Source organism: Scyliorhinus canicula, chromosome 5 (assembly GCF_902713615.1).
Source record: "Scyliorhinus canicula chromosome 5, sScyCan1.1, whole genome shotgun sequence".
Classification (NCBI taxonomy): domain Eukaryota; kingdom Metazoa; phylum Chordata; class Chondrichthyes; order Carcharhiniformes; family Scyliorhinidae; genus Scyliorhinus; species Scyliorhinus canicula.
Genome location: NC_052150.1, coordinates 92417745 through 92443106, shown reverse-complemented (window position 1 = coordinate 92443106; position 25362 = coordinate 92417745). Strand labels below are relative to the sequence as shown.

The 25362-nt window shown below is 41.8% G+C and overlaps 1 protein-coding gene across 11 annotated transcripts in view; it reads right to left on the bottom strand.

The window, feature by feature from the left end:
* The window catches only part of cdk6 (cyclin-dependent kinase 6), a 352894-nt gene extending 335976 nt beyond the window's left edge, over positions 1 to 16918 (bottom strand). For 2 of the 11 annotated variants that reach the window (XM_038797358.1, XM_038797368.1), the window contains exons 1-2: positions 13198 to 13294; positions 12692 to 12999 (exon numbers count right to left, since the gene is read on the bottom strand). In XM_038797358.1, coding sequence (XP_038653286.1) covers positions 12692 to 12921 — 230 coding nt within the window. In that variant the 5' untranslated portion in view covers positions 12922 to 12999; positions 13198 to 13294. Of the gene's footprint in view, positions 1 to 12691; positions 13000 to 13141; positions 13295 to 13460; positions 13540 to 13631; positions 13743 to 14360; positions 14636 to 14959; positions 14980 to 15421; positions 15440 to 15552; positions 15613 to 15699; positions 15718 to 16900 lie in introns of those variants that run through there. The other 9 variants (XM_038797366.1, XM_038797367.1, XM_038797362.1 and 6 more) reach the window with 9 other exon arrangements.
* Between the last annotated feature and the right edge of the window lie 8444 nt (positions 16919 to 25362).

Genomic DNA, 25362 nt, shown 5'->3' with positions numbered 1-25362 from the left:
GCCACCGGCCTTGGCGCCCATCCCTAATGCCAGAGGTACTATGGGCTGGCACTGCCCTCACCAGAGGTATGCACCTTGGCTGCTGCAGGGGCTGCTGTGGGCATTGCCCTGGGTGGGCCCCTTCGGGTGGTGGCCAGGAGGGGAGACGGAGTGACAGAGGATGGGGACGCCTTTACAGCCTGTGTCAATCTGGAGAACCAGGGACCAAGGTAGGTTGTCAGTGGGTGCGCAGCAAGATGGCCACGATAAAGGCAGTCCGGGACTGGACACCGCTCCAGTCCCGTGGGGGGTCACCCCAGCCGCTCGGCCTGTACCCCCATCACCCCATCCCCTCCCACTCCAACCAGGCAGCTCACAGTCGCTTCTCTCTCTGTCCTACCTCCTCTCTCTCTCCTTCATCAGCCACCACACCAGTTTCACGATTTTTGAAAGCACAAATGAACCGCGCCGTCGGGAACTCGGCCCATTGGGGGAGGAGAATCGCGGAAGCCCTGGAGAATACCGGGCCAGGTCCACTAATGATATTCAAACAGTTGTGTTTACTGCACATGCATTCAAGTACACAATGGTGCAGCTGCCGAGGTGACAGAGAATCACGATTTGGCATCAAATCATCTCCTGCGTCCGAACCTATTCGCCGCCCAATCGTATTTTGCCATTTCGGCGTTGGCAAACGGAGAATCCCGCCCATTGTATTTTCTTCTTCAGATGTAAACTCACTCGAAAGTCTGCTTTGAGTCTATCACAACACTAAAAGTAAAACACTCCCTCTAAACATACACATTGTTGCACATACCAGAGATAAGGAGAAAGGAGAAGGTTATCCCACCACCTTTTTCCCCGTCCATAACAGATGGAAGCACCAGGAAACAAGAAAAATTTGAAAAGTTTCCTACGTTAGATCAAGTACATGAGCTCTTTCACAACTCACACATCAGAATTCACAGCAAATTTACAAGAGGTGATCATAGAAGACATTCAGTAGCAGTGGACAAAGTCACACGAGAGGAATTTCCACAAACTCAAAGCAGTAGTAAGCAAAGAGACAAATTTGTCAGACTGCTGCAGAAAGAAACCGCCCTCTGTAATTGATGCTTCTACAAAAGGATTGGGGGCAGCACTGGTACAAGAGGGAAAACCAACAGCATTTGCATCTGAAGCTCCCACATCAGATGAGACCAGATATGCCAACATAGAAAGGGAGCATTTGGAAGTCGTATATGGATGAGCAAGTTCATGTGTCTATGGGAAAATAAATCATGGTAGAGACTGATCATCGTCTACTGGAGCAGATCTACAAGAAATATCTGTGCAGGGCACAAGCAAGACTGCAAAGGTTACTCTTCAGGCTCCAGAGTTATGGGGCTGGATTCTCCGGTTGCCGACGGTGAAACCATGTTCGGCGATCGGCCGGGGATTACCCATTTATGACCAAATCGAGGGTGGCGCCACTTTCGCGATGCTCTGCCCCCTCCATACTCTGTCGTATCGACGGCCTCAGGACATTGTCTGAGACTAACCCCCCCCAAGCTCCGCCCCCACCACCCGAGTTCCCGATGGCGTTGGTCACGTGTGGTATCATCCGTCGGGAACTCGGCATGGTGGCAGCTTATGCTACGTCAAGAGCATAACAAAACATGGTACCAGTGAGTGAACTGTTTAAATCCATATAGTTACAACTCAGCAAACAGTGACAACCAGCAACGGCAACCAGGCAAGATGATGTTCGATATTCCGGTTCCACAGCAGCTCAGGTACCAAGGCAATCTCAGTGAAAACTGGCGTGCGTTCAGGCAGAGATTCGAGATCTACCTGGTAGCGTCCGACCTAGATAGCGTTGCAGATGCAGAGAAAATAAAGCTTCTACTTACCATCGCGGGTTCAGAAGCAGCTGAAATCTTCCAGACCGTCAAATACTCAAAGGGGCAAAACAATAGCGACTTCCAGGCAGTCCTGGACAAATGAATTCTGCGAGGAACGTACAAGAAAAACGGTAAAAGAGGCGCCAAAACTCACCACGAGGTAGGCTTGCAGCAACAAACAGCAGTTTTGATTTGCAGCCACCTTGAAAAAGGAGCTGCACATGCGCAGTTGCACGAAGAGCGCAAGAACAGGAAGGTCCATTTGCGCATGCGCGAGAAGCCATGCATGCGCAATTTCAAAATAGGTCCCAAGTAAAGGAACAGCGATCTGCGCATGTGCAATCGCTTCCTACGACCTACATCACTCGCTTCATAATGTCAGAGGCCCCGGACCACGCCCACTTAAAGGGGAAATGTCCCAAAACACAAAAAAAAGTTTTAAAGCCGTAAAACCCAATTCTTTCACCTGGAACGACAGCACATTGCCTGAAATTCGACCAGTAGATGAAAGTGACCTCCGCAGAACCCTGCAACATGCAGTAAGCACCGCCCTAGAAGATGATATGGTCTTGGAAGACAACGACTTAGGCGAAGATTTCATCTTGGGAGGTGGCTACCCCAGTACCAAATCCGAACCACAACTAGACGTGTTGTACATTGACGACCCTGACGATGAGTTCTTCGGATTGGGGAATCCTCATCCCAACATATATGACATCCCAACTCGTGAGTGCAGGATTATGCTGCGGCCTGACGCCAAGAGACAGAGAGCGGTACAAGCCCACAGAGTGCGGCCTGCTGCCGCACAGAGAGTGGTCCACACACCGCAAAGAGTCCCCAACTCCACAAAGAGAGTGGTCCACGCACCACGAAGAGTCCCAACCTCCACACAGAAAGCGATGATAGAAGCAACGCAAGAGTCCAGAGCGCAGTCCTTGCATGAACAAGACCATGAGGGTCTAGCAACCTCCTCTGAGCAACCATCAGCAGATGATGCAAGTCTGCCATGCTCAAGTGAACAACAGAAAGACTATGACAGTCTGCCATGCTCAAGTGCACAGCAAGAAGACTATGACAGTCTACCACGCTCACGTGAACAACAAAGCGACTATGACAGTTCACCCAGATTGTTTGAGCCACCAGAAGAAGACTCTGACAGTCTACCCACCTCAAGTGAACGACGAGACACTACTGAGGCTCTACCCACTGTATGTGCGACAAGTGATGATGGCATCCCACTTCCCATACCAGATGTGCAACGTGACAGACCTCAGCTAGTGTGTGCAGAGACACTTGACAATCACAGTGAGACTACTGGTGACTCCGGCGACACCACATTAATTCAATCCTCATCTGCTTGAGCCTCTCCACAAGCAAATGAATTCCTGAACGTTTTGACTCCAGACGTGGAGCATCGACAAGCCAAAACTGATTCAAGTAAGCCGGACATGACTCCAGACGGGGAGCGCCGCAAACTCAGTGATAGCACGCTCAAGGAAACAGCAGATGTCACAAAACACGCTGACACGAGTAACTGTGTGAAGGACTCGAATTATCCACAGAGTGTGGTCCTTGAGCACAACAAACACAACAATAACATCAAAGACAATAACAAGAAGCGTACCAGCAGCAACAAAGTCGAAAACAAGCACGACAAAACAACACCAATGGAACAACAACTGGTACAACATGGTACAACTCTGCCCATGAGGGACACTGTTACTGCTCAGCTCAGTACAATGACATACCATGGCAGGACGATGCATTTTTCCAATTCACGTGTGCTGCACTACCAACAGGCAACCCAGCTTTCAGGACAGATGCCACCAAGAATTGCTACCATAAGCATCGAACGAAAAAGAAAGACTCCAAATCAGTCAATGAAGTGATTTGAACACTTGAACACCTCCTGATGACCAAACACCAGGACAGTGGAGACACTCAGTCTGTACACAGGGTTGATTTGAAACACATCACACCCACATCATGTGGATTGTAGAAGACTGGTTTGTCAGTCTGAGTAGCTATATCAGGATTAACAGGAGAGTTGAATCCAAGTAGGAGAATCGTTAACAGTTTAATAAATGTGTTAAAGCTATCTCCAAGTCTGAACCTTCCTTTGTCAGAGCGCACATCAAGGAAGCAGCTTATGCTACGTCAAGAGCACAACAAGACAGTGTACTAGATAGGCTTTTATATAAAAATTGAAAGAATGGAGTGTTTGCAGGAGGTTAAGAAATACTCAGCATAAAGGAGGTGATAACGATTGAAGTGCCACCCAGAACATGGAAACTTTGAGAGCCGACTTACTATCATAGTTGCAGACTACTACTCAAAGTTTCCTTTTATCTGAAGAGTGAAAGATTTAAGAGCTGCAGCAATCAGCTCAGTCATACGAGTTCTGGTTGCTGAACAAGGAATTCCTGAAAGAGTAACATGTCACAATCGAACCCGATTCACTCCCAGAGAATTGAAGAGATTTGCTGAACAGTATGGATTCAACATCACCTCATCACTACTTTATCTAAGAGGACATGCAGATTTATAGGAAAACACATCTAGATGGTCAATCATCACAAAATGCCAAGAGACAAAGGAAGACTCAAGCCGCCTATTGTCACCCAATCTACATCTCCCATTTTGGAGATTAAATCGCCTGCAGAGCAGCTGAATGGAAGAAAGTATTAGGAAGACTCCTAGAGTAAGACAGCAACTCACTGATACATAAGCAGAAGGACAACTCTCCAAGAAGCATGCTAAATCACTGCCATAGTTGAGTTTGCACATTCTCCCTGTGTTTGCGTGGAATTCGCCCCTCAACCCAAAGTGTGCAGGGTCGATGGATTGGCCACTCTAAATTGCCCCTTAATTTAAAAAAAAATCACGACCAGAGTTATTGAAAGGACACACTGTGCATGTACAGGATCCAATGATGAAAATCTCAAACCTAGCAAATGTGATTGGTGAATGAGGCTTGCAGGTCATACATAATTAGTCTGAAACCAGCATGTGAATGAGAAGGAACAGAGTTTATATTTGACATAGATCTGAGCTGAAAACACAGAAAGGATCATCATCACCACCAGTAGCAACACCACTAACCAGCAAGACAGCAAGTAATCTTACAACACCTGATGAAGGAGTGATGCTCCGTAAGCTAGTGATTCCAAATAAACATGTTGGACTTTAACCTGGTGTTGTAAGATTTCTTACTGTGCCCACCCCAGTCCAACGCTGCCATCTCCACATCACAGCAAGACAGCATCAGCAAGAAATGTGCAACATCAACGTTAGCAGCAGTGGCATAATATTAGTAAAATCAAGCCCAACTCCTACAACACCAGGACCAACATACACAACATCGCCTGTGCAGCGTGCCAACTTGCCGCCGAGTCTGATGAATGCCAAACCTACAAGTTGGAGGCACAACATCCGATCACCTCAGCAATAATGTGAATAATGTCTTTCTGAGAATAGAAAACACGATTTAAAAGTCACACGGGTTCTATTTATTTATAAAAGTTGATTGCTAATCTTTTGTTGAGAAAACAAATGCAATGATTGGAATAGTTATATTGAGATAGAGATGTTATATTTTTAAAAGAAAAATAAATTATATTTAGTTATGCAAATATATATATAGGGTTGTACTAGTCACGTGCCGAGTAACAATGTATCAGCCTAACTGCTACATGAGAAGCTGAAGGAAATAAATTCCATGAAGCTCCAGGATTTTGAGTCTAAAGTGTGATCATTTCTAACTTCGGGAAGCTGGAAGACAAGACTTTGCACGGAGAAGTGTTTCTTAATTTTATCCCTGAAAGATATGACTCCAACTTTCGGATTATGGCCTCCGGTTTTAGACTCACCAGCAGAAATAGTTTATGTCCATCTACCCTTTCTGTTCCCTTAGTAGCATGGACATTTCAATCAAATCACCTTTTAGAGGAGATTCACGAGGTTAATCCCAGAGCTGAAGGGGTTGGATTACGAGGAGAGGTTGAGTAGACTGGGACTGTACTCGTTGGAATTTAGAAGGATGAGGGGGGATCTTATAGAAACATATAAAATTATGAAGGGAATAGATAGGATAGATGCGGGCAGGTTGTTTCCACTGGCGGGTGAAAGCAGAACTAGGGGGCATAGCCTCAAAATAAAGGGAAGTAGATTTAGGACTGAGTTTAGGAGGAACTTCTTCACCCAAAGGGTTGTGATTCTATGGAATTCCTTGCCCAGTGAAGCAGTTGAGGCTCCTTCATTACATGTTTTTAAGGTAAAGATAGATAGTTTTTTGAAGAAAAAAGGGATTAAGGGTTATGGTGTTCGGGACGGAAAGTGGAGCTGAGTCCACAAAAGATCAGCCATGATCTAATTGAATGGCGGAGCAGGCTCGAGGGGCCAGATGGCCTACTCCTGCTCCTAGTTCTTATGTACCCATATGGACACCAGCACATACAATCCTTGTTTGTGTAATCTCTCCTCACAATTTAGACCAGTAGTTCTCAAACGCTTTTGATTGAATGGTCCCTTTTTGGATGGATCAGCAATCACAGATCCCCCATCTAAATTATAATATACTATAATTTAAGTGCTGGATGTTTCAATAATGTTTTTACGAATGTGCTTACACATATGTGAGAGATGGATGTACCTAATCCTCACTGCAAACTCTGTCCATCAATGGTTTGACATTTGACGATGGATACATGATTGACAGCTATTCTATCCAATCAACATACTCCACTACTTCATCAAAATCAGAAAAAGCAGTAGTATCATTTAACAATTTTTAAAAAAATTAATGCGTGCATACAAATTTGTATATTGCAATAATTAAAAGTAGATGCCACAATTAAGTAGAGCTTAAGCTTAAAATTGTGCTTTATCTATCCTATTCCTCTCCAGAAACCAGCATTAGCATCTCATATGATTGACAAAAAGAACAAATACATGGTGATTCTCTCTTCCTATCTAGAGCTTTACAACCAGTGTTTTTGGAGGCAGTGCTTAGTGGTTGGCAGTGCTGGAAAAATTATTATTCATGTTAGCAACATATAATTTATTGCTGTTGAAGTAGTCTCCATTTAAAAAAATGATTTTAATGTTTCTGATTAAACTACCTTCATCACAAGTTTTGTCTGTGGATCTCTGTAAAATCTCTATGGACCGTGTTTGTGAACTTCATATTTAACCCTTTAACCCAGGCATCATTCTGATAAATCTTAATTTGTGCTCCCTCTAAGGTCAATATATGCTTCCTAAGACCTACTAAGAGTACTGCAGATTCGGCCAAGTCAGGGATTTATATAATGGAACTGTAAGCGTGATTTCTATCCCCTTATATTGTGGTACTTTCAATAAAAAGGGCAGCATTCCAGGGGCCTTTTTGATTGCTCACATTGATAACATTTTAATCATGGACGCCCACACCATGATCTCCCTTCCCTTTTGGACTTTTGGACTTGCATTGTTCCTAGCTTTTCACTACTTCGAAAATATCTGGTTCTATTTGTTTTAGGTCCAAAAGGTTGACCTCATGTCTGCCTACATTGAAATCCATTGTCACAATTTTGCCCATTCGCAATCTATTAATAGCTCTGTAACTTTACAGCTCCATCTCCACTGCTTACAATGCCATCTATCTTTGTGTCATCAACAATTTGGTTATGTGGCTTTCTAGTTCATCATCTAAATAATTAATAAATACGATGAGACCTTAACACAGACCCTTGCCGGACCCCATTAATCACATTCTGCCAATTACCCCCAATCCCTGTCTCCTTCCCTGCAGTCAATTTCCGAACCAAATCAATAGTTTAACTTTAATTTAATGAACTTCAACTTTAACTAACAGTTTCTGGTGAGGAACTTTTATCAAACACCTTCTGGAACGCCATATAAATAACAGCCATAGAATTTCCCCTCTCCAATACTTCAGTTACTTTTTGCAAAAAATTCAACTTTGTTCATCAGATATTGCCCATCCATGAAATTTCATGTTGGCCGTCTCTGACCAGTTGAAAATTTCCAAGGTGTTCAGTTGCTCTGACCTAGAATTCTCGCAATTTCTCACAACAGACGTTATTATTGGATTATAGTTCCCCAGTTAGTCTCTCTCACCTTCCTTAGTTACAGGAGTTATGGCACAATTTTATAATTTAAAATAAACAGCTCCTGACTCAAAATAAGTTGAGTACACATAATTTTCAATAAAATAAACCTACGTTTATCAGTTAACTTAAATTATAGTCTTCATTAGATTAAAAAGTGTTTACCATCTGGAAACCCAATCTCCTTTTTAATATAGTGATCACTCACTGAAAGCTAAATGAGCAAATTTGATTCACATTTCTCCCATTAATTTATAGACATAATAATCAGAATGTGGTCAATAAAATAAGAAGAAATTTATTTAATTTAAGAAATCTACATTGTATATTGTGATAAGTTATATTTTCTCTGATAATTAAATTTGACAAGTTTTATTTTCTTACAATCTTAAACTACCTGCAGATTTCATATTCACTCAGCAAAATCAGCTTTTCGGGATTATAAACTATGTGAGTAAAAAGGCTATGATGTTATTTTTTGACAATAATGCACTGACAAATGTAATACTGTGAGATGTTGAATGGTAGAAGAAACTTAAAAAATGTTTGACTATGTCAAGCTACTGCTGGAGCTAGTACAAAATTTCTGTAGATAATCTTGGAAATGATAGAGTGGCATCACAAGTTAGTGTAGGTTGCCAAGTGTAGGCACATATCCAATGGAGAGGCGTATCAAATATAGGCACATATACCTGCCTGGATGCTTCTGAGAGCATGGAAACAATTTTTCCTAAAGGTATGAGAGTTACTGTCTGATCTCCCATGGTACTATCATGAATAATGTATTTTTTTAAACTGCTTCTTCATGCAAGTGCCTGTTTTTTGACTATAATTCTCGTGCAAGTGTTAATTTTTTGTCTCCAACTCTCTTTCTGAATGAACTGTATTTTTCCATTCTCCATGTCTTCCAAGTTTTTTTGTATGTCTCTCAAAACACTCACTTTGTCTCCAACTTTTATTCCACTCTACTTCTTTCTATAAATCTCCCAGGGCTGTCTCATCTATCTACTGTATGATTCTCACTACCTTTACCTCTCATACGTTCTTGCTCAATGTGCATTTATGGAGATCCTTAACACTCCGTGTATGCCACACTCTCCCTGTCTCTGACTCTCTTTCCTTCCATCCCAGCTCTGTAACCTCAACCTGAAATCTCTCCAGGGCCTCTGATCTTTAGTCCTGGTGCATTTGTTCTCTCCATCACGGATGGTCAAGCGTTCAGCTATCCAGGCTCCAAGCTTTTAGACTTACTTACCTAAATTGCACGCCTCTCTACCTACCTCTCTTCTTTAAGATCTTTCTTAAAACCTTGCTCTACTACCAGGTTTTTGATCATCCCATCCAATATCTCCTTTGGTTCAGTGGTACATTTTTTGATTTGGAGGCTTTCTGTGTTAAAGCTGCTATATAAATGAAAGCAGCTGTTGGAGAGGGGGAAATTTGTTGTTATGAAATAGTTAGCCTCTATATCTTGCAAAGTATATTTTTTGGATACTCATTAATAAAGTGATGGTGGGCATCCATGCCAGCATCAAATATATCCAGGCAAGATGTAAACTGACATTCCATTTAGACTATCCAAATAGACTGAACATCAATCTCAAGAGAACAATGCCTATACCATGCAGAATAATGTTAACTTCCCTATCACCCATCCTTATAAGATTATCAAATCTGCGCCATGAACTCAAACTGATAATAACTGGGTTAAAAGAAATGTACAGGGGTTTCATCAGTACCTACAAAGAGCAATGATAGATATACATTTCTGGTGCAGATTCTGAGCAGGCACCAAACAAACCAAACCAGAACGTCAAATGAATCTTTCTCTTTCCAGCAGTTATTGGATCTTGTATGTCTCCAACATTTTCTATTTTTATTCCAGATCTCTTTTTTTTATCTCTACTAGGTTAAGACCACTCAATTCACAAAGGGTTTAGCTTCCACCTTCTCAAAATAAATAGCTAGATGTCCAATGGAAAAACTGTCATTTTACATGACTGCAAGGAAATTACTTTGAAATTATATTTGTCAAGTCAGCGTGTGTTTTTTATTGTTACAGAACCTTCCCAGTCTTGGATGCTGATCTCAGTGAGCCAGCCTAGCTGTAAGTTCAATTGGCTCTAGAACTGAATTTTGAAATTACTTTGGAGGTCTGAGATCAAGGAAGATTCCAATCCATACCCCTAGAATGTGCCAGCAGTGGGTCAGTTGGTAGCGCTTTCTGCTGCTGAGTCAGAAGTTGTGAGGTTCATCACATAATCTGATTGACATTTGAGTGCAGTACAGAAGATGTGCTGCACTCTTGGAGGTACAATTTTTCAGATGAAATGTTAAGGCCCTAACTGGCCCCTCAGGTGAACTTCAAAAATCCCACGGTACTGTTTTGAAGAATAGCATGGGAGTTAACCGTCATTGTTCAATATTTATCCTTCAACCAACATCATTAAATCAGATCATTTGGTCATTGCCTTATTGCTGTTTATGTACCTATGCTGAGGAAACATTGGCTGCTCAGTTTTCTACGCTGCATTAATGATTATATTTAAAGTGTGCTTGATTGGCTGTAGCCCTTGAAATTATGAAACTCAGCTCCTTCGTCTAATGTTAAAAGGGTGACTGCCTTCACAAGAAGATGTATCAATTGCTTTAATAAGAATTGGAGGAGCAAGTCCTAAAAGTAGAAGTTAGACTCATTTAGAACCATAACTTCACAGGGAAGTGATGATTCTCTGAATCACATATTTGCAAACAAATAAATATGGGACCATCATGCACTTTTTATGAAGATGTTCATTGTTCCTTTTAACTTGCAGAAAATAACTTCTGCTTAGATCATGCAAAGGAAAACTGAAAATGGCAGATCACTTTGTATTTAAGAATCAACTTGTGTTTCTTCCATTGGAAAAATAAATAATAAACTGAGAAAGGAAGTGCATTTTTGAAGCTCAGAATAGATGAGTCAACAGAAGGATATGACACTTGCAATGAAACGAGACATTACAAAAAAGGCATTTAATAAGGAGAGCCAAAAATGTTTTACTCATTCGCCACCCCCAAAAAAGTCTCTGGCAGCCAAGAAGTTGGAAACCCCTACTGCCAAGTGAAAATGAAAACCTCTATTCTAGAAGTGACTTAAGGTGGTTTCTATAATCAAATTAAAATCCAAATGTGCATTCAAAAGGTAACAGACTACTCTGCAGCTGTATGCAAATGACATGAAATGAGGAAAAACGCCAACAAAAGAAGCTCTGCTGCTTCTGCCCTACAGTAAGAATTAAAGGGAGGGAGACAGAAACAAAGAAATGTTAACAGTCATCCCAGTACGTACACGCAACGTCTCTAAAAAAAGGCCCTTTTTTAAAAAAAAGTACACTCAGAACACGAGTCTCCAAAATTAGGACTTTTGGGGAAATTCCCTAAAATGCTATCTATGTCAGCTAAAATTAATCTTATCGTTGGCAATTACTCATTTGCGTCATTTCTTTTTGCATGATCCGTTACAGAACGAAGGTGTCGCTCGGCCCTGCTGGAAATTCTTAACCTGTGAAAAGTGAATAACAGGCGGACAGATTGACACAAGCAGAAGGACAAGTAGGACCGCGGACGGGATGGAAACAACCCACACAAAGCGGACGGGAAGGGGACAAGCAGCGCCTTCCCGCTCACTTCCCGCGCTTAATTACGCGAGACCTTCACCAGCCCCCGAAACAGGGGTTTCCAAATGTCCTTTAAATTATCATGACACGTCCGTCCTTCATGCAAGTATTATGATTTGAAACGTCTGAATTGAGGTGGCTGCAACCAGTCAACTTTTGAGAAGAATCACCGAGATCCACAGAGGCAATAAGGGTTTTTTTTTGCTTGCTAGTCAGAAAATCAGAAACTTTATGCATTTTCACCTAATTTGCACAAAACGTTCCTCATGTCACAACGTCAACTTTGTGTTTCTCGGCCACCCTCACTGGCTTGAAATGGTGTGGGCGGGCACTTTAAATTCTGGGTTTTAACTAAATTACTGGGAGGAAGGGGTATAATGGTTGTGCTTGTAAATATAAACAAAGGTTATTGAAACGATGGAAATTACATAGCAGATTTTAATATAATGTGCAAATGACCTCTATATTGAAGCATTAAACTTAATTTAATTAACTCATTTTAACTTGGAAAGTGAATGACAAATCGCCCCCCCCCCCACCAAAAATTGTCAAATGTCTAGGACGGTCCATATTTGTTGGCCAACTTTACAATCCAGTTTGGGGAAACTGTCCCACTTGACCAGGGAGGTGGCTGGATGCACCCCGCCTCTTCCCCTCTGCCCATTGTTTTATTGGTGCGATTTCAATAAATGTCTGCCGGCTCCGCCAGAGGAAGTGTAGCGTTTCTGTGGGTGGGACTGGTGGACATTTGATGTTTTCGCACCTGACTGACCATACGACATAGGTAGTTTTCCACTAGAGTGTGGGGGTGTGCCCACTCAATCTAAATGGCTCTTTTTTGGTCCCCATTCTCAACCAAATCCCAGGTTGACCATACAAAACTTTTCGGCTGTGATATCTACAAATAACTCAAATACCACCGGGCATGTGCTCCAGATCTGATTTCCCCCCCCCCCCCCCCCAAATTGGCATGCGCACGTTGCATGTATGTGGATGCAATTCCAACGCCATGGGTGCAGCATTATTAAAGTTCAATGGCAGCTCGATCTCTTCCCCTCACCTGACCACGTTGGGATGCTCAAAGGACTCGAGTTGCCTCAGTACAGCCACCTCCCGGATGGTGGAGAGAGGCATGCCTTCCTCCCCGGTCTGTACTCGCACTTTCTTCAGAGCCACGAAGCGACCTTCGTTCTTCCTGTCCCTGGCCTTGTAAACCTTGCCGTACGCCCCTTCCCCGATCTCGGCCACCGGCTCGTAGCGGTCAGAGAAGCTGGCCTCTTTCCCCTCCATGTTCCCAGGCTCGGATCCCCCGCGCTGTCCCTCACACACATAGACGGAAACAAATCTGGATATTCGGGCCAATCACATCTGGAAAGAAAAAGAAAACGAATCAACCAAACTGCGAGTGAGGGGGAACTTTTAAACAAAAAGTCTGAATTACTGATAATGGGAAGGGGGGGGGGGGGGTGGAGTGGGTGTTAAATTATCTTCTTGAAGAAAAAACAACAACCCATCAGCCGAGTTGACAGAAAGTTAATGATTCCAGTCATGAGGACGACGCTGTACCATTGAAAGTTGTGCAGCGATGCCTAGAAAGCTGGCTTTCCCATCAGAGGACACCGACAAGGCGGCTGTGCAGCCAGCTGCTGCCCCCCCCCCCCCCCCCCCTTCTCTTCCTCCTGCCCTCCGGCAAACGGAGAACAGCCGCAGGGGCCGCTTCCCTCTCCCCGGGTAAGCGGACACAGGCTCGGTGCGGGGCTGGGCAGGCAGCCTCTGTGAGCGGCCCCGGCCGGGATTCCAGCTTCCCAAAGCATGCGCACAGCGCCCACCTTATCAACACGTGCTGCCGCCGCCGAAAGATTGTGTACAAAACAAATCGATCAAACTAGCAGGCAAGCCAGAAAGGCGGCCAGCCGCCTGCTTCAATTTAACAATCTCCCGCTGCAGCTTTGACCAAACCTCCAATAAACAAAGTATTTTTCTTTCTTTCATCCAGTCACCTTTAAATTCAATGGCGGGGTGGGGGTTTAGCCTCTGAGTCCTCTTCTAACCCACAGGAATTTCTTCCCACATCCACTGTATCCAGAGGAGGGGATGGGGGTGGGTAGGAGGAGGATGAGGGGGGGGGGGGGGGGGCAGCCCCCACTACTTTCCGCAGCTCCAGTATAAATAAACAGGTAGAGCCAAAAGGCTTTCCCGTTTCTGTTCAAATCTCCATCTGTCACCGAGACTGACAGCTAGCCAGCCAGCTCCCCGATGCCAGCAGTCCTGAGGCCCTTGGCAATGCTGTTTGTGGGAGGCTGTGGGACAAGGCAAATGCTGCAATCAGGTGAACAGTACATTTGTCAGCAAACATCGGCGGCTCCGTCCCATTTATCACCGTAAGAAGTCTTACAACACCAGGTTAAAGTCCAACAGGTTTGTTTCAAACACGAGCTTTCGGAGCACGGCTCCTTCTTCTCCTCCTTCACCTGAAGAAGGAGCCGTGCTCCGAAAGCTCGTGTTTGAAACAAACCTGTTGGACTTTAACCTGGTGTTGTAAGACTTCTTACTGTGCTCACCCCAGTCCAACGCCGGCATCTCCACATCATGGCTACCATTTATCACCGAGCGAGACACGGTCCCGGCTTGCAAACCCGATGCAGCTGTATTCATATATATTTCCGGATTACAGACCAATATTAACACCCCATCAAATCTCCAGGACTCATTTAACCAAAACAATATACCTATTTATAAATAGACATTCAAAGATCGCCCGCTGTCGCAGTTTCGTCCTTTCAAGCTATGGTCAAGCTCGACTTCTTTTTTTTCAAAATGTGTTTGAACACGCACCCACACACAGCCGAGTGGGGCGGGCAGCCCTGAGCGCTACAGACTGGGCCACACAGGTAGTAGCTGTGCCGCACTTCGGAGTGTGTGAACGAGGTCGAGGATTGGGGTGGGAGAGGTGGTGGATTGCAATTCATGCGAAAACGGAAAAAAAAGGTCGGCGCAGACTCTATAAGCTGCAAAACTCGTCCAGCATATATATATAAATATAAATATATGCAGGCTAGAGTTGTGTACATATATCTGGAGACTGGAAGCAGACCACCCCCCCCCCCCCCCCCAGCCTCTTTCCCTTTTTATCCTGAGGATTTGTCCATCCCCCCGCCCTTGTCAGAGAGAGAGAGACCAGAGAGCAGCGGTGCTGCCTTTTCTTTCCCACGGCGCCTGAATGTGACCCCCCTTCAGCATTTGACACAGAACATCAACATTTCCGCATTCCTCAAACAACAAAGGCGAAACGCCGCTTGGCCTTTCTCTCTCTCTCTTCCCAACTCACTCATTCACTCTCTCTCTCTCTCACTCTCAGCTCAACGAGCCTTTCGTTTCTCACTGTCAAGTTCCTGCAGCCGAAAGGAAAAGAAACTTAAGACTGCACAACGGCAAGATAAGCTTCCTTCCCCCCCCCCCCCCCCCTTCTCTCCCCACCACCAACCACCAACACACTTTCTCCTCATTAAAGAAAAAAAACACGAAAAACTCCAATCCAGGATCCCAACATGCTAACGGTTCAGCTCAGTTAACTTTTGGAAAAGTTAAACCAGTTAAAACTTTGGCGACTGTCCCGTTGGATTCCGACCCTTTTGTTTCACACGCTTGCAAAAGTGCTGGGAATGAACAATATGATTAAAAAGTCGTCTTGATCGTGAACTTGCAAAGTATAACGCGAACATCATTCGCAAGTGATAAAGTTCACGCTGCAAACGTGTCGTATATCCTGTTACTTCCATCTCGCTTTGACCTTGCCAACGTTGCCAGCAACGATCTGGGTTCTTGTGTAGGATTTTGTTCCTTCGTCCCGAAAGTGATGTGAAAGTAACCAGTTTAAACAGTACGCAAAAAAAATCAGTAAACCGGCAGAACTCAACCTACAACACTACGGTTATTTTCTCCACACCAACACGTCCAAGGGGTCTGTCAGACTAGTTTTCTTTTACCCACAATACTTAAAGCGAAAAAGATCACGTTGCAGAATATCAGCAGTAAACTATAATTATATAAACTATAGATTTAACTTACGATGGACGAAAAATTGAGCATTTTCTAAGTTAAAACACCGCAGCTCACTACTCAATTTACATGAGCATTCGGATCTTTAACGTTATTGAGGCCAAACTGCACTAATCAAGTGGGGCCAGAGGGAGGTAAAACATCAATACCTGCATTGAAAAACTAGAACTTGTTTAAAAATTGCTCCATTCCAGGAAACGTGAATCGGTTTATTTCTCCGGAAAAAATCTTCAAAGCTTGCTCATTTATGTGTCACGATGATTTATATGTGTGTGTGTATATAATCAGAAACAAGATGCCAGCCTGACCCGCTACAGTTACATGTTCAAAATAATCTACATTCCAGAGATCAACGTAATCTGCACCTTTTTTCCCCTGAAAAGACACATTCGTGATTGGCATGTTCAGACAATCCTGTGGCTGGAGACTTTTTTTTGGTAAGTCTTTGGTCCAGATTTCCCGTTTATGCTTTAAAACAATGTTTAAATGAAAAGTGAGAGGAATGTGGCAATGTACTGAAAAACCTAAATGGTAAAACACTAAAAATTTCAGCTATTTTTAAATTCCTAAAATCACTGAAAACAGTTTGAAATGTTGTTTTGAAAGTTTGTAGGTGCTATGAGGGATTAATTAATTATTATTCCTTTAAAAGCTCAAGAAAAATGCATAATAGTTGAATTGTTAACACAAGTTGAAAATTGTACCTATATATAAGTGCAATGTACGGTTGTTCAAAATAATCTTCAACGTTAATCATAATGTTATGAAAATGTAACTCTTTCTTCCATTGATTTAACAAACATTGAGTTAAAGATTTAGTAAATAAATTAATCTGACACAAATATAAAACTAGCATATTTACCTGTCTGTTTTTATTAAGAACATTAACATTTATATTGAATTCAAACCTAAGTATTACATAATCTCCTCAATATCAATATTGGTAGGTTACTTACGTCCACTCATATTGCATTAATATATCTGACCACCAGAACAAAACAAATCACACGTAAAATGTGCACATTTGAAATGTTATTTATAAAGTTCTCAAACTTTGGATATTTCTGAAAGCAGCTATGATTTTTTGTGATTTGTAAAATAAAATAAACTTACTCATAATTTTCAGACATCACAACACTGCTGCAAAGAGATCACATTTATTTTTTTCTGTATATTTACAATATGGTCCAAAGAGTCTGTGAAAAAATACCTTTTCAAATTTGATTCATCTAACTTTTGATGAAGAATCCAAACGTATTGATACAGTGTAGTTCCTCTAATGATGCAAATGACCCCCCCCCCCCCCCCCCCCCCCCCCCCCCCCCACACACACACACACACTCCATCTGCCTCATAAAGGTCCTGGCAGGTTCCCAGGGGCAAAGAGCAGAGGTCAGTGACATTTGTACACAAACCTCACATTATTGATATTAATACTTCTCAGAGCAAATATATTTTGAAACAGATCTGATTTGGAAAGCCTTTTTACATCAATAGGGTTGATAAGCTTTGTGGAACATAGCAACATTAAAAATCAATAATGTGAGCTTTCATTATTTACAAGATAGAATGACAAATATGCATTACGTTAGTTCAATAATTGATTCTTGTAGAAGTTTTTATTATCTACACAAGTCTGTTGATTTCGAAAAACAATATCCCTTCTTTTCAAGAAGGAAGCTTTAAAATGAGCACATTAATAATCACCTAATGAAATTAATTCATACATTTGGGGTAAAAAGATAATGATAACAGCTTAGACATCATCTTGAATAGTAATGCTACAAAGTACACATTGTTTTGAAAAATATACCATACATCATGATTCATAAGTTTAATATATGTGTTCAATAAAAGCTGTGCATATTAAACATGGAACAAAATTCTGAAACTATGTTCAATTAAAGACCTTATCATGTGCTGTGTTTTCCCAATATTTTATTTGTTTGACGTACTCAAATCAAAGTCTGCTGCATATTCACATTGTTGAACATTTAAGTGACCTTTCCTTTGAAGACTAACAAGGCGAAGGCTAACTTTAAGAAAGTTCAAAGTAGCTCTTTACTGCAGGACAAAAGATGTCATACCTCTTATTCACAAGAGGATTCGATTCTGAAATTAATGTAACTAACATGATGAAAAGGAACACTATTTTCATGCACACAATTGTGATATGAGTATTGTCTATTTATGAGTAAGTGTGAAAGCAAGTGTTGACATGGATACTCACTATGACAGGATTGAATTAGCTGTTTAATCTTGGATCGAGTAATTCCAGAACCAGTTGCAGAATCTTTTAAAAATAGAAAACAACAATCAGAGAAGGAAAGTGACATTGCAACTGTTTTGCAAGTTTAATGATCATTTGAAATCTAATATATGTTCCTAATTGTGATTTGGAACTGTCAAACAAGCTGTAATCATTTGAAACTATTAGAATGTTTTGTAACTTTTAAAGAAAGTTGGATCTTCATTTTGAAACAATTTAAGTTGGAAATCTATGACTTAAAAATAAACATATCGCCTCCAGTAGTTTATTTACTTGCAGCAATAAAGTGTTGTGAATGACAAATGATTGTGATATGTTTTGCATTCTGTATAAAATTATCATATTTCAGCTACAGAGTGAATTTTATAGATAACATAAGAAGCTGAGCTGCAAAATATATTAGTATTATTCATGGATATACCTTAAAATATCTACACAGTGCATTTAGTGGATGTAAATGTGTCATATAATCCGCCTTTCCTTTTCACTGTAAAGAAACAGACATTTATTACATTTATTCACATTTCACATTCCAAATAAAATAATTGAATTAATGTCAATTCCGTTCAGAAGATATAACTTTAATTGACGTCAAGGTATTTTGAATCATGGGAGTATATATTTTAGATTAAGTTGCTAATTTCGTTTTTCAGAGGGCAAAGTTCCAGGATATAATTAAAAGCTGATTTCGTAAAGCAAAACATTTTAATGTATTGTGTAGTCAGGATAAGCAATTTAGTTGTGAAACAAACTCTGAATAAACTTGCTATTTGGAATTTGGGTTGTTTTTATTCAAATCTTTAGCAGCTAAGTAAAGAAAATCAAATGAACTGACACATTACATCCCATACGATGGGAAAGTTCATTCAAGGATGTGTTTGGTCTCCAGCTTCTTTATTTAGGATGAATGGCTGGGGCTTAGGTACATATAAATCATTTATTTCTCTGCTGATTGTTAACTCAACAGATATTGGAATGATCTTTCATTCCAAGTTTTGAACCAGAACCCTATAAACAATACTTTGTTCTGTCATAGCCACTATTATAAACTGAAATATATATATTCAAATATATCTTTTGAATGAGTGATTTATGTTAGTTTATTGCTTCTTATTAATGATTAGTTGCATTTTTATATGTGTACGTCTTTTTTGTATAACACCATATATGTCTTGGACTTAAAGAAATGTCAAATAGTTGAGGGATCAAATTCTAAACAGTATTTCCTGTACATACTCATAAAATATAAACATTCATTGCATACACAATATAAAAATAATCCATAGTACAAAGCATAGCAAAATAAACATATGTTTATTTTGTTCAAATGTTGAAAGAAATAAAATGGAAAATATAATTGACATTTCTATTATTTCATAGTTTTGTAACACCCATAACCTGATGTATTCTAAACAACAGATTACATATATATATGCACATAATGTTTCGAATAATTAATCATTCTAATAATTAATCAAATGGAGGATTACATTTATATGAGTAACTCATTATCACTATGCACTTTAATGCATAGTATTTTTAAAAATATCAAGTGCCCTTTTAAGTTTGTCATACTCAGAATTACTGTATTCTAGCATTTATAATCCTGTGCAACAAAACACTTTGTAATCTAGTAGGAACAATCTTTTTTTCTGCTATACTTTTGCATGCTTAGTGATGGAAAATAAACCTTTTCTACAATATTTGCTTCATAAAGACTCAGGATTGGATGGGCACAGAAAGTGTTCCATGTTGTAGATCAATATTATACGCTTTGGCTACAGGTCATGCCTTCATACCTGCCCCCAGCCCCCACACAAAATAATTCATAATCATTCAAATTTCCATTTATTTATAGACAATGAAGTGTAGACTTATATGTCAAAGATGCAATGTCCTATTCCTCATTCTTGGAAAATCCCTCTGATCTTGAAATATTTCCTGTTGAAAAACAGTGTTTGGTCTGAATTCAATGCCATTTATAGATGGCTGAAAGGCAATTAGTGTTTCTAAACATCTATGACCATAAAGAGCATTTTGAGAATTTACCATAAAACATGAATTGCTTCATTTTACAGTGTAAGAGAATTTTCTTCTTTAAGCTGGCTGTCGCGTTAACATGCAATGTTTGTATAGCCTGTACATTAAATAAGGAATTTTCAAATATGGAGACATGCAGAATGAATACCTTTCACTGTTTATGACATTAGTTTCCTCAGTTATGTTTATGTTTCTAGAATAAAATCTATGAAATTGTGCAAGAACGAGTAATTTAATGACTGAATAAGGTTTAATATTATGTTCTCTGCTCAACGTATGTTCAAAATTCTGACGTTTAAGCATGGAAACAAGTGAACAGATACAACATATTTCCCCATTGTTTCATGTATAGTTTCAAATATCTTCAAAACATGATGTTTCTAAGACTCTTCAATACCTTATTATTCCTCCGGAGACTAAGTATGTTGGCAGGCAGGTTTCGTGGCATGTTTTCCGCTGGGCAGCGTGGCGGGAAACACACTCAGTTGTACTCTTGGAAACTCATTAAGTATGCATTGGTGATTAGCTCTTTGAGCCATATGGCTGGGCAAGCAATGATTCATCCATCCAGCCTGTATCTAATGGGGTTGGAGGTCTCTGTGCTGTATTTAAATGCCACCTGAACACACACATTACTACGCCAGCTGTATGCAAGAAACTATTTGAAATGTCTACACCAAATAAATGACTCTCTTGAGGTCTTCAGCTGTAGAGTCAACAAGCACCAGAATGCCCTTTTCCCAAGGGATGGCTCCGGGAGGATGGGAATAGAGGGATACGGACGCCAGAAGTGTAGAAGATTTTAGTTTAAACGGGCAGCATGGTCGGCACAGGCGTGGAGGGCCGAATGGCCTGTTCCTGTGCTGTACTTTTCTTTGTTCTTTGTTCTTTGAGGACAGCAGCCTCACCTCGCTGGCCTGGGAGGCTGTTCCAAGGGAGGTCAGCTCGTCGGGCACACTTCCAAGAAACTCCATCCAGTGCAGGAAGAGCATGAATGATCTCATCTGCTCTACCTTCAGCTCACCTCAATCTTACACCCTCATAATGGCATCATGCAGTCAAAGGGATACACTGATCAGGGATTTCACACAATATTAGTGGGGGAGGCACCAGCACAGATTGTCTCACAACACTTTAACATCACCATCATCTCTTCTAAATCCCTACACAAAGAGTATCTTAAGCCCTTACTGGGGAAGGTCCAGCACACATAGCAGGCATCCATGCCTCTAAATATCTCCTTAATCTTTTCTCATCAAATTCCATTCCATTTATCTTCATGCAGCTAAACCCGCCCACAATGTAGGATGATATCCCAGATGGGAGGGTAGACGGCAGATGTCCAGGAATTGTTCCAGTTTGAGGAGGTTGCCGCTAAGCTGGAAGGCAAAGGCAAAGGCAAAGATCACTCCTGTGTGGAAGGCAAGATTGGCAGCATGGTAGCATTGTGGATAGCATAATTGCTTCATAGCTGCAGGGTCCCAGGTTCGATTCCGGCTTGGGTCACTGTCTGTGCGGAGTCTGCACATCCTCCCCGTGTGTGCGTGGGTTTCCTCCGGGTGCTCCGGTTTCCTCCCACAGTCCAAAGATGTGCAGGTTAGGTGGATTGGCCATGATAAATTGCCCTTAGTGTCCAAAATTGCCCTTAGTGTTAGATGGGGTTACTGGGTTATGGGGATAGGGTGGAGATGTTGACCTTGGTAGGGTGCTCTTTCCAAGAGCCGGTGCAGACTCGATGGGCTGAATGGCCTCTTTCTGCACTGTAAATTCTATGATAAGTCAGTACAGATGAGCCCTCCATGAGTTGAACACATCCTGATTATCACAGTCAGTGACATGTAATGTATTCTGCCTGCTTATGAACAAAATCTATCTTCTCACTCTTACAGGTATTAGCAGGCCCAGGCAGACCGCCAGAGCTACCATAAGCCCCAACTCCAGACCACCTCTGAAGAGGATGTATCAGAGGAAGGCCCATCACTGCACCCTCCACCAGCACAGAGACAAACACTCTATGTGGGTCATGGATTTAGATTAGACTGGGGTCACAGTTAGGGCAATACCTCAATGCCACAGCTCCACAGCAGTTGAAGGCAGTGACAGTTCAGGTCGCTGGCATTTGGAAGACTGCCAGAGATCAGGCACCTGCTGAGCCTAAAGCAGATGATGACCTCTTGGAAATGGCCATCATGCTGGAGATGCAACAACAGGCAGCAGAATATCAGTTTGAGTTGCAAGAAGCAGTCAACAGAGTAGAGCAAAGGATGGAGGAATCTGTTTTTTCTGATGCCATGGTTCTGACATGCAAACACTTGGAGATTGCAATTTTCCCAACACCATTTCTCTACAGATATTGATCTCCTTCAGTTCCTCTCTCACTAAACCCCGCGTTCTCCAATATTTCTGGTATCTGATTTGTGTCCTCATTTGTGCAGACAGAACAAAAGTATGTGTTTAGTTGCTCAGCCATTTATTTGTCCCCTATTATACATTGCCCTGTTTCTGACTGTAAGGGACCCACCTTTGTGTTCGCCAATCTTTTTCTCTTGACATACCTATGGGAACTTTTAAAGTCAGTTTTTATATTCCCTGAAAGCTTACCCTCGTACTCTATTTTCCCCTTCTTAATCAATCCCTTGGTCCTTCTTTGCTGAATTCTAAACTGCTCCCAATCCTGTTGTTTTTCTGGACCAGTTTTTATGCTTCTTCCTAGGATTGAGTAATATCTCTAATTTCCCATTTCCCTTATAGGACATGGATTGGGCATCTTTCCCATTTTAGTTTTGTGCCAGACAGGAATAAACAATTGTTGCAGTTCCCCCATGTTCCCTCCTTGAATATTTGCCAATGCCTATCCACTGTCATCCCTTTAAGTAACGTCTCCCAATCCATCATAGCCAACTCATGCCTCATATCATCGCAGTTTTGTTTCTTAAGATTCAAGACCCTAGTCTCAGAATCAACTACTTCACTCTCCATCTTAATGAAAAATTCGATCATATTATGGTCACTCATCCCCAAGGGGGTCTCACACAACTAGATTGCCAATGATTCCATCTCATTACACAATACCCAGTCTAGGATGGCTTGTTCTCTAGTTTGTTCCTCCACATATTGGTCCAAAAATCATCCCTTATATATCCAAGAATTCCTCCTCTACGGTATTGTAGCTAATTTGATTTGCCCAATCCATATGCAGATTAAAATCAGCCATAATTGCAGATGTTCCTTTATTGCATGTGCCTCTAATTTCCTGTTTAATGACATTACCAATATCACCTCTGCAGTTTGGGGGTCTATATACAACACTCACTAAGGTTTTTCGGCCCTCGTTGTTTCTCAACTCTACCCATACAGATTCCACATTGTCAGAGCCAATACCTGTAGTGATCTCTGGACATGTATATACATGAAGGGTTAAATGTGTAGTCAGTACAGTCAGAAGATCACTAGAGGGCAACACTAGCAGGGAGTATAAATACAAGCTCAATCTGTTTTCCCGTCTCTTCGGGTGTGTTGTGGCTAGAGAACAGAAGTGTATAGTTAGCTCAGAGTGTAAAGTATATTACTCAAAGTTAATCTAATTCTATCTTGTTTAATTTGACTACTAGTAAAAGTATTGAAGAATCAAACTCACAAGTTAATTGATTAGTTACTCAATAAATTATTTGTTATCACTGGACGACTTCGAGGATTTATCATCATCAAAGTTAAGTACATCTCGGCGTAAACAAATGAGTAACAAATATTTTTCCAAGTAATATAACAATATCCTTCCTCACTATTGTGTTAATTTCCTCTTTAACCAGCAGTGCCGTGCTACCACCTTTTCCTTTTTGTCTGTCCTTCCTAAATGCTGAATACCCTGGGACATTCAGTTCCCATCCCTTGTCACCCTGCAGCCATGTCTCCATAATCCTGATTATATCATACACGTTTACATCTATTTGTGCGATTAGTTCATCCACTTTGTTGTGAATGCTCCGCGTGTTAAGACACAAAGCCTTGAAGCTTGTCTTTTTAACATTACTTCTCCCATTCCCCAATATTTTTCACTATGGCCCTGTTTGAATCTGGACCTTGGTTTCTCTACCTATCACTTTTCTTATTCCCCTTTCTGACTCTGGAACCGGTCCCAATGCCCCAGGAATCTGAAACCCTCCCACTCACACTATTTCTTCATCCATGTATTCATCCAATATATCCTGTTAGTTCTACTCTGATAAGCACGTGGCACTGGTAGTAATCCTGTGATCACTCAGGGCATGGTAGCACAGTGGTTAGCACTGTTGCTTCACAGCTGCAGGAGCCCAGGTTCAATTCCCGGCTTGAGTCCCTGTCTGTGCGGTGTCTGCACATTCTCCCCGTGTCTGCGTGGGTTTCCTCCGGATGCTCCGGTTTCCTCCCACAGTCCAAAGACGTGCAGGTTAGGTGGATTGGCCATGCTAAATTGCCCTTAGTGTCCAAAAAGATTAAGTGGAATTACTGGGTTACGGGGATGGGGTGGAGGTGTGGGCTTAAGTAGGGTGCTCTTTCCAGGGGCTGGTGCAGACTCAATGGGCTGAATGGGCTCCTTCTGCACTGTACATTCTATGATCTCTGTGGGAACGGTGGCAGCCACCTTGGTCTAGCAAATCCTACTGGATTTGCGCTCGGACCTACACCTCACCGCTATAGGTATTTGTGGGAGACATCAGTGGCTAGGCAAGAGGAGGGCAGGGCACCTTGACTTCCCTACAGGAGCCCCTTTTCCTTAGCGAGTCAGGCATGGGTCCTCGGGCACTCATAGGGAGAAAGATTAGCAGCTGGAGGCCCCAAGGCCCTCCACCCTGGTGAATGCAAGAGTATGCAGCCGATGCCAATCCTCTCTGCCTGTGACCCCATCACCTTCATCTACACAGCCTGAACAGGCTGGGGCCATCCAGGTCTCAGTCCTCTAGAGGACACCCACCAAAGTTATCAAAGACGACATGGTGTATTAGTCAACATGCAGGCTCCATCTCTTCTGCGGATGTTGGGGATGCACCAAGACATAGTCATGGGGTTAGAAAAATGAAGAGACTTTAACATCACTTCTGGACCACTGGTGTTCAATCACTGTATATAGCATGAACCTTTGTAAATAAATTTGCTGTTCCTGACAATGGTCTTGTGTCCAGTTCATTCTTAAGTCGTTCCTTCAATGGAGGTGGTACACGTCTTGGTGTGTGTATGACTGGTTACGCATTTTCTTTTAACTGCATATGATAAGTGAATGGTAACAATCTGAATCGTTGAAAATTTTCAGGAAATTCTTTCAGGATTGCATCCACTGATGTACTTTGTGTAGTTACAGTACAGTCTGCAGTGTGGACTCTTCTTAC